This window comes from Pelophylax lessonae (genome assembly GCF_965119305.1).
Source record: "Pelophylax lessonae genome assembly, chromosome: 9".
NCBI classification, from domain to species: domain Eukaryota; kingdom Metazoa; phylum Chordata; class Amphibia; order Anura; family Ranidae; genus Pelophylax; species Pelophylax lessonae.
The window spans coordinates 202272820-202285142 of record NC_138776.1 but is presented as its reverse complement, the minus strand read 5'-3'; the positions used below and the strand labels follow the sequence as shown (position 1 = coordinate 202285142).

Genomic DNA, 12323 nt, shown 5'->3' with positions numbered 1-12323 from the left:
AGCCTATCTGGCCTACTTTATACGTGTTACCGAGCATGCCTCCAGGAGGGCACTATGCCACATATCTGGTGTCCAAAGGTAAACGGATTATGGATCCGGGTCAACAATCTCCTACATACATTACTTTACTCTAACATTCAGGAAAAACCATTGCAAAGCTTTTCTTCATAAAACCTTTGACTCACTTCATACTGAACAGTTGCTGGTCACTCATTTCTTTATATATTCCACAAGTACTTTATTTGAATAAAAAAAAAAAGTGCGGATACAGTACATGGGCCCAAAGGCCTGAGAATGAATACAAGTGCAGTAACAACAGTCAACTGTATTGTCCATTTTTAAGAACAAAGTGCAGCAACATGAAGGCAAATAAAGTCCATCGTATTGCAAAGACTTCAAAAAGAAAATGGGTGCTTCATCTCTATGGCCAGGGATTCATAGGCACTCATATCTTTATGATCCAATAAATGTTATTGAATTTTTACAAAGAAAGAATATAAAATACACCAGACACAACTGGACATCGCATTTGACAATGTGTCACACCATTGGATTACATAATGAGCACACCGCTCTCAGGTAAGGAAAATAAGGCATACATAATACAATATATACTATATTGTAAAAAAGTATTTACATGCAGATGAACTTTATTAGCATCCCAGTCTTAGTCCATAGGGTTCGATATTGAGTTAGCCCACCCTTTGCAGCTGTAACAGCTTCAACTCTTCTGGGAAGGCTGTCCACAAGGTTTAGGAGTGTGTCTATGGGAACGTTTGACCATTCTTCCAGAAGCGCATTTGTGTGGTCAGGCACTTATGATGGACGAGAAGGCCTGGCTCGGACTAATTCATCCCAAAGGTGTGCTATCAGGTTGAGGTTAGGACTCTGTGCAGGCCAGTCAAGTTCCTCCACCCCAAACTCGCTCATCCATGTCTTTATGGACCTTGCTTTGTGCACCTCAACTCGATAGAAGACCTTTGGGATGAATAAGAGCGCAGACTGTGAGCCAGGCCTTCTTTCCACCATCAGTGCCTGACCTCACAAATGTGCTTCTGAAAGAATGGTCAAACATTCCCATAGACACTCCTAAACCTTATGGGCAGCCTTCCCAAAAGGGTTGAATCTGTTATAGCTGCAAAGGATGGGCCAATACTGACTCCTACGGACTAAGGCTGGGATGCCATGAAAGTTCATGTGCGTGTATAGGCAGGTGTCACAATACTTTTGACAATATAGTGTATTAAGAACCAAGCCCACTCATAATCTCTCTCAACTGGACAGAGGGGCTTTCAAAAGAGAAAAACATCCAAGAACAGACATTCCCCATTACTAGGGAAAACAAAGACTGAAACAGAAGAGAAGGAAAAGAAGAAGAAGAAAAGAAAGGAGAAACAACAAGGAAAGCATGCCATGTACACCACAACACCATTTTTTTTTGGTGGTATTTGATCACCAGTGCGATTTTTACTTTTTGCGCTATAAAAAAAAAGAGCGTTTATTTTGAAAAAATAACTATTTTTAACTTTTTTATATGAAATTCCCCCCCCCCCCCAAAAAAAAAAATGCGATTTTTTTTTGCGGGACTGCGACATTGCGGCGGACAGATCGGACCCTTGACTGACTTTTTTGGGGGTACCAGTGACATTACTGCAGTAATCAGTGCTATATATATGCACTGTTACTGTAAAAAATGACACTGGCAGGGAAGGGGTTAATTTTATTGGAGAGGGAGGGGTTAATGTATGCCTGGTGCTTACTAACGTGTGGGGGGGGGGGGGGTGACTGAGTGACACAAGGACAGATCGGATGTTCAGCTATGCTGAACACTGCGATCTGTCCCTGCCTGTCACTTAGGAGATCCGCCCGCTCTGTTTACACAAGCGGGCGGACCTCCTCACTCGATTCCCCGACGATCGGGGAAGAGCGGCGGCGGCGACCGCTCCTCCCCTGGCCCGACTCCCGCTGTGACTGAAAACAGCGGGAGCGCGCCTCCGGCGGCGCACGAGCGCCGCCTACAGGGGGAGGAGTCCAGCGACGTAGGTCTACGTCACTGGACGATAACGAGCCACATTGCTGCAGTAGCAGCAATGTGAGCAGTGGGAAAGTGGTTAAATCAAACATAGATTTGGGCTCAACTCAAGTAGACCATAAAAAAAATTAAAGGATTTCAGAAGAGGTAATAGGTGCATTCAGTTTGGCTTACACGGTGGGGTCTACTCTGGGAAGTTGTATGTATCTAGAAATGCAGAGATAGCAGCATCCGTAGGCTGGGCAGTGGTAGGATAATCCTTTAATTTGTATAATGAGGAGTAGTACTTCTGGAAAGCATTAGCAATATCAGTTGGATGGGAGACTTGTGAATTCCTTAGCAAATCCACTACAAAGGGAAGCCAGGACTTTGGATGCCTTGTCCTCAGCATGCTGGCCAAGAGTTTGCTTGCTCTGTTACCTTGGGCATAAAATGTCGCTTTTGCAGTCTTTAATGCTTTCTCCTGTTCATTCAACAGAAGTAGCAGGAGTTGTTGCCTACACCACAAAAGATTTTCAGTAAGGGTAGAAGTGGGTGAAGTTTTAGATTGTACTGTACCTCTAAGGATTTAATTTGTGACAGCAATGAGTCGACACCTTGCATCCTCCTCCTCTCTCTTGTCGCTAACTGTAGCAACGTGCCTCTACTGTACGCTTTATGAGCACACCAGACATTGAAAACAATAGTGTCCACACTGGTTAGAAAATTCTTGCAAGAACGGTTCCAGTTGATCTCGAGTTTGTTTGTTTCCTTTGTTTCACGGATAAGAAGTATGTGCTATTGCGCCAAAGAATAGAAGGAGACATGTTGAGATCTTCTTTGAAGTCCCCGCTACACAAATAGACGCCCACGTTGCAATCGCTGGACCTTTTTGAATAGAGTGTTAAGGAATTTCTGTTGACCCATATTAGGCGCATAGAGATTAACTGTGGTAAATGTAGTATTGTTCAGATCACATACTAATACAAGAAATCTTCTTGTGCAGGGGTGTCAAACTCAGTTTCTTCTCGGGCCGCATCAGCATTATGATTGCCCCCAAAGGGCTGGTTGAATCTGTAAGATTAGATGTCCAGAGCACCCCACCCCCTCTTACATCAGATGTCAAGAGCCCCCCCCCACCATCAGAATTTAAGAGTTCCCCACCCTCCCTTACCTTGTGCTGCTGCTGGGAAGAAGCTGGGGAGTTGCTGGAAAGAAGAAAGTGCAGGGTCTAGAGGAGGACCAAAGGAGGGTTAGAACTCTCCTGTAGCTGCAGGAGAGGTGCGAGGGCCACATAAAATAGCCTGGAGGGGTGGATTCAGCCCACGGGCCTTGTGTTTGACACCTCTATATGTAATCCTTGTGCATACATTCAGGCTGGGTTCACACTGATGTGATGCGGGAACCACCACAATTTCTGTGTGGGTTCCTGCATTGCATCTGACTCACAGGCACTTCACACTGCTCTCTGCTAACCACTGCGGATGTCAATGTAATCTTAATGACACCCCAAATCAGTTTGTAGAATGCAGTGCGAACTGTGAAATTGGCCAGGGATCGGATTGCATGGGTCTGAACTCCATGCAATCCAATTGCAGTGCGGACCAAATAAAGGGTCCTCCACCATTTCAGTTCCAATGCAATGCAATTTCAGCTATACAAACTGGTGGTGGTGGTGTAATGGTGTGGGGGATATTTTCCTGGCACACTTTGGGCCCCTTAGTACCAAAAAACTTTGTTTAAACACCACGGTCTACCTGAGTATTGTTGCTGACCATGTCCATCCCTTTATGACTACATTGTACCCATCTTCTGATGGCTCAGTGTACTCATCTTCTGATGGCTCCTTCCAGCAGGATAAAGTCCATGTCACAAATCTCAAATCATCTCATTACTGGTTTCTTGAACATGACAATGAGGTCACTGTACTCCAATGTTCTCCACACTCACCAGATCTCAATCCAATAGAGCACCTTTGGGATGTGGTAGAACGGGAGATTGGCATCATGGATGAGCAGCCGACAAATCTGCAGCAACTGTGTGATGCTATCATGTCACTATGGAGCAAAATCTTTGAGGAATCCTTCCAACACCTTGTTGAATCTATGCCAGAATTAAGGCAGTTCTGAAGGCAAAAGGGGGTCCAACCCGGTACTAGCAAGGTGTACCTAATAAAGTGGCCGGTGATTGTAGTTCTTCTTTAATCTCCCTGGTGGTATGATTCTTTCCGATTTTAGGTGCTGATAGCGGTACAATTATTTTGCTAGTAATTCTTAATGACGAGCAGCCCAAACCAATTATTTACATATGATTTTTTTTTTTTACTGTGCGTTCTTCTTTATAACATCTCGGGTATGATAAAGTTTGAAACACAAAATCAAAAAATAATATAATAAATGACTATAAATAAGTTAAAGTATATATACTGTACATATATACGTGTATATATTTATATATATATACTGTGTATATATGTATACAGTACAGACCAAAAGTTTGGACCCACCTTCTCATTCAAAGAGTTTTCTTTATTTTCATGACTATGGAAATTGTAGAGTCACACTTCAAGAGGTAATCACCTGAAATGGTTTTCACTTCACAGGTGTGCCCTGTCAGATTTAATAAGTGTGATTTCTTGCCTTATAAATGGGGTTGGGACCATCAGTTGTGTTGTGCAGAAGTCAGGTGGATACACAGCTGATAGTCCTACTGAATAGACTGTTAGAATCAGGGCTGTCTTTAACCACTTGCCGCCCGCCCACCGTCAAATGACGGTGGAGCGGTGTGACAAATGTTCTGGGCTGCCGTCATATGACGGCGGCCCATTCAGGCAGGGCAGGCGTGCGATCGTGTGCGCGCCGCCCTGCACTGTCGGTGGCGGCGTGTCCCCGGGACACAGCGCGTCACCGTCATGGGGGAAACAGCCAATGGGCATGGCTGTTTCCCACGTGATCGGCTGTGATCTAATCACACAGCCGATCACAATAGTAAAGCCCAGAAGATGACCGCGTATGCGCGATCGGGAGTGCGCAGCGCGGTCATGTCGGTGGCTCTGTGTTCCCTAGGAACCCAGCTAGTCACCGGCGGTAGTAAACAGCCACTGACAGTGACTGTTTACTATGTGATCGGCTGTGAATCCATTCACAGCCGATCACAAAATGTAAACACAGAGCAGTAACTCACTGTTACTAGCTCTTCTCCCCTCACACACAGTTTCCAGTGTGAGGAGAGCAGAGCCAGAAACAGTGAGTTACTGCTCTGTACACCTGTAAAAGTAAAAGCACACTAATAAAGGTCCCCACACATTCCCCAGCCCCCCCTCCCCCCCCCAATTACACCTTTCACCCAACAGTCTCCTCATCAGTGCCCAGAAATTGCCACCCATAAGGCTACGTTCACATCAGTGGCGGCCCGTGCATAGGGGGGGTGGGGTTTACGACCCAGAAAGGCGCCGATTGGCTGCCTTCTGGGGGCGTAACCTGGGTGCAGGAAAGAGCGCTTGGCCACCCCCATCTTCGTGATATCCTGGCTGTGATTGGTCCAGTCTACAGCCTGGACCAATCATCATCCAGGACATCGATCACTGACGTCGCAATGGGGGAGGTGCCGGTGCGTGCGTCAGTCACTCACCGTCACCGCCGCTAACTTCCCGCCGGTTCCCGCCGCAGAAGAGGATGAGGGAGAAGCCACTCACCTTCCCGCCGCCGCTCACCTTCCCGCCGCCGCAGAAGAGGACGAAGGATCGAGGAGGGGAGAAGCCGCCGCCGATAGCCGAGCCGCCGCCAGGTAAGTACATTGGGTTGAAGGGAGCACGCACACTGGTCTCTGCAATCATTGGGGTACAATGCTGTGGGCACTCTGCAATCATTGGGGTACAATGCTGTGGCATTCTGCAATCATTGGGGTACAATGCTGTGGGCACTCTGCAATCATTGGGGTACAATGCTGTGGCACTCTGCAATCATTGGGATACAATGCTGTGGGCACTCTGCAATCATTGGGGTACAATGCTGTGGCACTCTGCAATCATTGGGGTACAATGTTGTGGGCACTCTGCAATCATTGGGGTACAATGCTGTGGGCACTCTGCAATCATTGGGGTACAATGCTGTGGCACTCTGCAATCATTGGGGGACAATGCTGTGGGCACTCTGCAATCATTGGGGTACAATGCTGTGGGCACTCTGCAATCATTGGGGTACAATGCTGTGGCACTCTGCAATCATTGGGGGACAATGCTGTGGCACTCTGCAATCATTGGGGTACAATGCTGTGGGCACTCTGCAGTGATTGGGGACAATGCTGTGGCGCTCTGCAGTGATTGGGGACAATGCTGTGGTGCTCTGCAGTGATTGGGGACAATGCTGTGGCGCTCTGCATTGAAAGGGGCTCGCGCGCTGAACTCTGCATTGATGGGGGCACGGAACAGTGTTTATTGCATTGAAGGGGGCACAGCACAGTTGCATTGAAGGGGGCATGCACGCTGAACTCTGCATTGTGGGGGCACAGCACAGTGTTCATTGCATTGAAGGGGATGATTGAAGATCGGAACATCCCCAGATCTCTATAAAGAGGACCTGGCACTGCTCCAGCTATCACAAGGAATATTGTTCATCCCTTCTGAGTAGCCATAAAAGTAAACAAAAAAATTGTAAAAAAAATTAAAATAAAAAAAAAATGGAAATCCCCCCTGTCCCCCCCTGGTCATGCGCAAAGGCAAATGCATATGTAGGTCACACACACACATATATATCAATGGCGTTCCCACCGCACATCACACATGAGTTATTGCCTCAAACGTTGTAGCAAGAATATTATATGCAATGATTATAGCGCTAAGTGTCCTGTGTAACACTAAACTGGTAAACTGTAAAGGCTTTTAAAGCATCGTCTATGAATAATTTATTGTGTCGTTCCATTTGTTTGCTCAATTTTAGTGCCGGTTCACACTGATGCGCTTGCGATTGTAATGCGAATTTGCGGTGCGAGTTTACCTTGCGTTTTTCCATAGTACAGCGCGATTGCAATGCGAATCGCATTGCGTATAATCATGTTAATTAGCTCAGGTGCGATTTTTGCTCCAGCCAATCCAAATGAAATGGGTGTTAACTTCCGGTGGACTTCCTGGTCTTTATGAGGAGAGTACACCGTGGAGTGTGAGCTGTGGTTTTGTTTGGAGATTACGTTGTGGAGAGTGTGCTGTATTTTGGTGTATTGCCACTATGTTTCATTTGCCTTTGGTCATGGCAGCAGTTGCTACTGCCACTGCTGCAGTCTTGATCAATAAGGACAGGAGGAGGAGAAGGATGAGGATGATGATGATGAGAAGACGAAGGTATTGGGTTCATCCCATAATTTCAAACAGGGAAGAGAGAGGTCAGTTCAATGTCCTCTATCATGATCTCCGGCAACATGAAGAGAAGTTTTTCAACTATACTCGGATGTCTGTTAATAGGTTAGTATGTGAGAGGGAGTCTCTCCTTCTTCTTCTCTCTTTTTGCTGCTTCCCTCTATATCTCTTTTTTCCCCATCTCTCTTTTTCCTCTCTCTCTGTTTTCACCTATATCTACCCCCGAATCATTCCTGAAGCTCCCCACGCCCCCCTTTTGCTTGCCACTTACGTGTGTTGTTTTTTTTTTTAGTTTTGACGAATTACTTGGGCTGCTCTTTTCACGTTTGGAGCGTCAGAACACCACCTTCCGGAACAGTGTTGTGCCTGCTGAAAGATTGCTTGTTACATTACGGTAAGTGTGATATATTTTGTGAAAAGTCATGTATTTTTTTTCTCCATAGTTAGCAATACAGTGAATGCAGACAGATATGATGGCAAAGTTGACTTCAAAAAAAGTTTTTATTTTTTTTTTATTTTGTTGCATGTAACAAGAACAAAGGAACAAAATACAGAAAAATTAGGTCAAAAAAGACAACTTAGGTCAACGTGGCAATACAGTGGCAAGTGTACTATAGATCCAAAAAATTTGGTGAACTCTCCAGATCAAGTGGTGTTGAAGAGCCTGAGGGTGTATGATCCACGGTGTTGGGATATAGCCATGGCACAAGCGGGGATGGAGTTCTATGTGACGGTCCACTTGGGGGCCTATATTGTGGATAGGGTGGAGGTATTTTTGGGGAAAATGCACTAGATTGTGATGGTGGTGGTCTGCTGGAGGGGGGGAAATGGGAAGAAGTGGAGACATCCGGTGTTCTAGTGTGGGGGGGGATTACAGAGGGAATTGGGGAAGGAATAGGATATGGGATTTGGGATCTAGGGGTCTCATGGATGCTCCGATATTGGTCAAAACTTGACGGATAAGGGTTTGTTGGAATGGCAGAATGACTGGGTGTGAAATGAGGGGACCATGGAGTGTCTTGCGGTAACTGTTGTGGTACAGAGAACAAATGTATGCAGTTTTGTACCGCCATTCTCATGTCGAAATACCTTTCAGACGGGACCTCTTTGAGAAGAGGCACCAAGCTATGAGCAAATAGTGTGTGAGGACATTTATGTGCATCTAGTTGCTGGCTGATGCCTGACATAATGTCCACTAAGTGCTTTGTCTGCTCGTCTTCCGCCTCAGCAGTTGCCCTGCTGACTCTCCTCCTGTGGGATGTAGAGCCTCGACTTTGAGGCCTGGTGGAAGGCGTGGAAACGTCAGTTTCCTCAAACTCCTGTTCTGGTTCTTGAGCGGATCCTGACTCATCCAAACTCTGTGACTCGTTAGGAATATTTGAACTACTATTCGAACATGCAAATGCGACGCCTTCTTCCTCATCAACTTGAGCTGCATGCTCCTCCTCCTCCCCTTCCTCCTGCACATTCTCCACCTCCTCCCAACTTGCTTGTGTGCTGCAATGACAAACATGAAACAACTTTTCATCATCCGCTCAAATATATAATTTGAATGATAGGTGGGGATTGGAAGGTGAGGGGGTTGGGGGTGGGGTGAAGAGGGAGGGGGAAGGAAGGATGGGTTAATAGTGAAAGAGAATTTGACAATAAACTTACTTCCGCATTTCTAGAACCGGTAGCAGAAAATCCAGACATCTGGCAAAGGCATAGGGACGCTTAGGGGGGGCACCGGATCCACTTCTCGCCTCACGTTCTAGTCTCTTGTACCTTTGCAGGGTATCCTTGAGGCTACGCCATCTTGTTTGTATTAGTAATTCTGTAAGAGAAAAACATGACTAATAATAACTTTCTGTTTTTTATTTCAGGTACCTTGGAACTGGTAATTCTTTTGCAAGCCTGCATTACGAGTTCAAATTGGGGAAATCTACTGTGAGCACAATTGTTCGTGATACCTGTATTGCCATCTGGGAGGTCCTAAGAGATGTGGTGATGAGAAAACCAACCAAAGAGGAGTGGATCTCTGTAGCTGATCTTTTTTGGCAACGCTGCAACTTCCCTAATTGTGTCGGTGCTATAGATGGCAAGCACATTAGGATTGTGAGACCAGTTGGTAGCGGCACCAAATATTTCAATTACAAAAAATATTTTTCTTTGGTTTTGCTGGCAGTGGCGGATGCAAACTACTCATTCATCTACATAGATGTTGGTTCATATGGGAGCAGTTCCGACTCCAGTATTTTTTCCCACTCCAGTTTTGGAAAAATGCTGCGTGAAAAAAGCCTGGACCTCCCACATGAAAGACCACTGCCTGGAACATCTCAGCAAAGCCTCCCATTTGTTTTTGTTGGTGATGAGGCTTTTGCACTTTCGGAACACCTGCTTCGCCCGTATGCTAATCGCTCACTGACTGTTGAAAAGAGAGTGTTTAACTACAGGCTCACAAGAGCGCGCAGAGTTGTGGAGTGCAGTTTTGGTATTCTGGCAAATAAGTGGCGCTTTCTACACACGCCACTGACTCTAACCACGGATAACGCCATAATTGCCGTCAAAGCTGCCTGTGTACTCCACAACTTTGTAAGATCGCGAGATGGATACCTCTTCGAGGACTCCCTGATGGATGATATGGAAGGCGCAGAGTGGATCCACACCAGGGGAAACTACATAGGGGCCAACATCAGGGAGAATTTCACTGACTACTTTATGAGTCCTGCTGGTCAAGTGCCATGGCAGCTTGATTCCATACAATAAAGAGTATTAATTAATTTTTACTGTACTTTGTTTCAATAAATAAACTATTGTTCAAATGTTCAACATTGCGTAATGCATTTCTTTTCGTCTGTGGTTACATACTGAGCATGCATTGTCTTCCACAGAGTCAGATCCCCATTTAAAACTTGGCCCCCCCATAGATCCCCATTTAAAGCTTGGCCCCCCCCACATAGATCCCCATTTAAAACTTGGCCCCCCCACATAGATCCCCATTTAAAACTTGGCCCCCCCACATAGATCCCCATTTAAAACTTGCCCCCCCCCAAAGATCCCCTTAAAACTTGGCCCCCCCCATAGATCCCCTTAAAACATGGCCCCCCCACATAGATCCCCATTTAAAACTTGGCCCCCCCCCCATAGATCCCCTTAAAACATGGCCCCCCCACATAGATCCCCATTTAAAACTTGGCCCCCTCACATAGATCCCCTTAAAACATGGCCCCCCCATAGGAGAATATATACACATACCTTTCTTTTTGCGCTCTTGAGTTGTGAATCCACTCCAGTCCTCATACAGGCTTGCACAAATTTCTTCCCACCCTCTTTTCTTCATAGCGTTGTTTTTGTACTCTGCAGTACGGCTGTCCCATATATATGGCCTGGAACGGACAAGCCTGATCAGCTCCTCATTGTCGATCCCAACACGTTTGGGTGCCATGTTTGTTGATGAAGATGTTTGTGGATGTCACATGCAGGCTCGGGACAGGAAATAGGGGGGTGTAGCTGTCGGGACAAACTATACACATATTCGCACATATCTGAACTGTACATGCGAGTTCAGAGCGATTTACATTGATGTCTATGGAGACTAAATTCGCAACGCAGCACTGTAAACTCGCACAAGACCCTTTTTTTCATCGCATCACATTCGCATCTAGATCGCAACGCATAGATGTGAACGACCGTCACGAATGCAATGTATTTTTTAAGTGCATGCGATTGGAGACTTTTTAGAACGCAACGCATTCGCAGTACAAGCGCATCAGTGTGAACCGGCACTTAAAGCTTGACATGTTAGGTGTCTATTTACGTGGCTTAACATCATTTATATTTGACCAAACCATTAGGTATTCTACTGTGTTTTTGTGCATTAAAACGTATTATTGGCCCCCCAAATAGATTAGCAATTGAAAAACAGCTGCGCAAATACCGTGTGATATAAAAAAACTGCAACACCCACAATTTAATCCTCTCATGCCCTTGCTTTAAAAAAAATGTTTTAGGGTTCTAAGTAATTTTCTAGCAAAAAATGCTGATTTTACATATTTGCATCTGCCACTTTATAACTTACTACATAGTTATTACTACATAGATGGTAGAATTGATACTCGTGCCATTCAAGATATTGGCAGAGGCTCTTTATATACTTGATTTTGTTTCTATATTTAGAGCAATTAAAGTATTGTGTTTACGCCTACGTGCCCGCCTTTATGGGTGATTACATTAACTTGGTACACACCCTCTATTTGTCTTGTAGCACCCTACAGGTAGGTGCTAGGTAAGTATATAGTGGGCCTTGTCTGCCTAACAGCAGGGCTGTGATTTGTTAGGTAGGGTGTCAGGGCTTCCAGATGTGCCTGCTGAAGGGGAAGTATCCCCACTGGCTTCGGTGAGAGGCTTCTCATAGGGCAGTGTGGGAAGCCCAATCAGGGGACATATCTCAGCTTGTAACTACCCCAGAAGGCAGATTAGGCTGTGAATGATTCTGGGAGTGGGTATAAGTTTAGGGGAAGTGCATGACAGGGTGTCTTTGGGGGGAGCAGAGTCCCAGGAAGCAGAGTGCGGCTGTCTCTCCTCCTGTCTGAGGAAGGAGGATGTCGCGGGTTGTCGGCCGAGTATCCAGAGAGTGCTGAGTTGAGCTGAGGGGATCCGGTGTGCCGAGAACCTACGGAGAGAGAGAGGGGGGGGGTCCAGTCCCAGGAAAGCCTACACAGGTTGTGAGTACTGCGGATTGTCCCTGGGGGTCTGCCTAGAGTCAGAGGGGACCACTCCGGGAGAGGTTCTGGGATCCAGTGTCAGCTAGCTGTAAAGGGGGTACCTAGGTAGAGGACCCTGAAGTTGCAAAGGCAGTACATAGTCAGTGGACCCTGAAGAGTTCAAGGTCAAAGGGGGCACCTGCAGTTTGGGCCCTGAATTGTACAGTGTGTGCCAGTTACAGTGACAGTTATACAGAGTTCTACAATATACTACCTC

General features: G+C 46.1%; 1 protein-coding gene across 1 annotated transcript in view; it reads left to right on the top strand.

The window, feature by feature from the left end:
• Positions 1-9350: 9350 nt before the first annotated feature.
• The window catches only part of LOC309564306 (uncharacterized protein), a gene marked incomplete at both ends in the record, with an annotated part of 53942 nt that continues 50969 nt past the window's right edge, over positions 9351-12323 (top strand). Inside the window, one exon of the mRNA XM_082268932.1 lies at positions 9351-9918. Coding sequence (XP_082125058.1) covers positions 9351-9918 — 568 coding nt within the window. The remainder of the gene's footprint in view (positions 9919-12323) is intronic.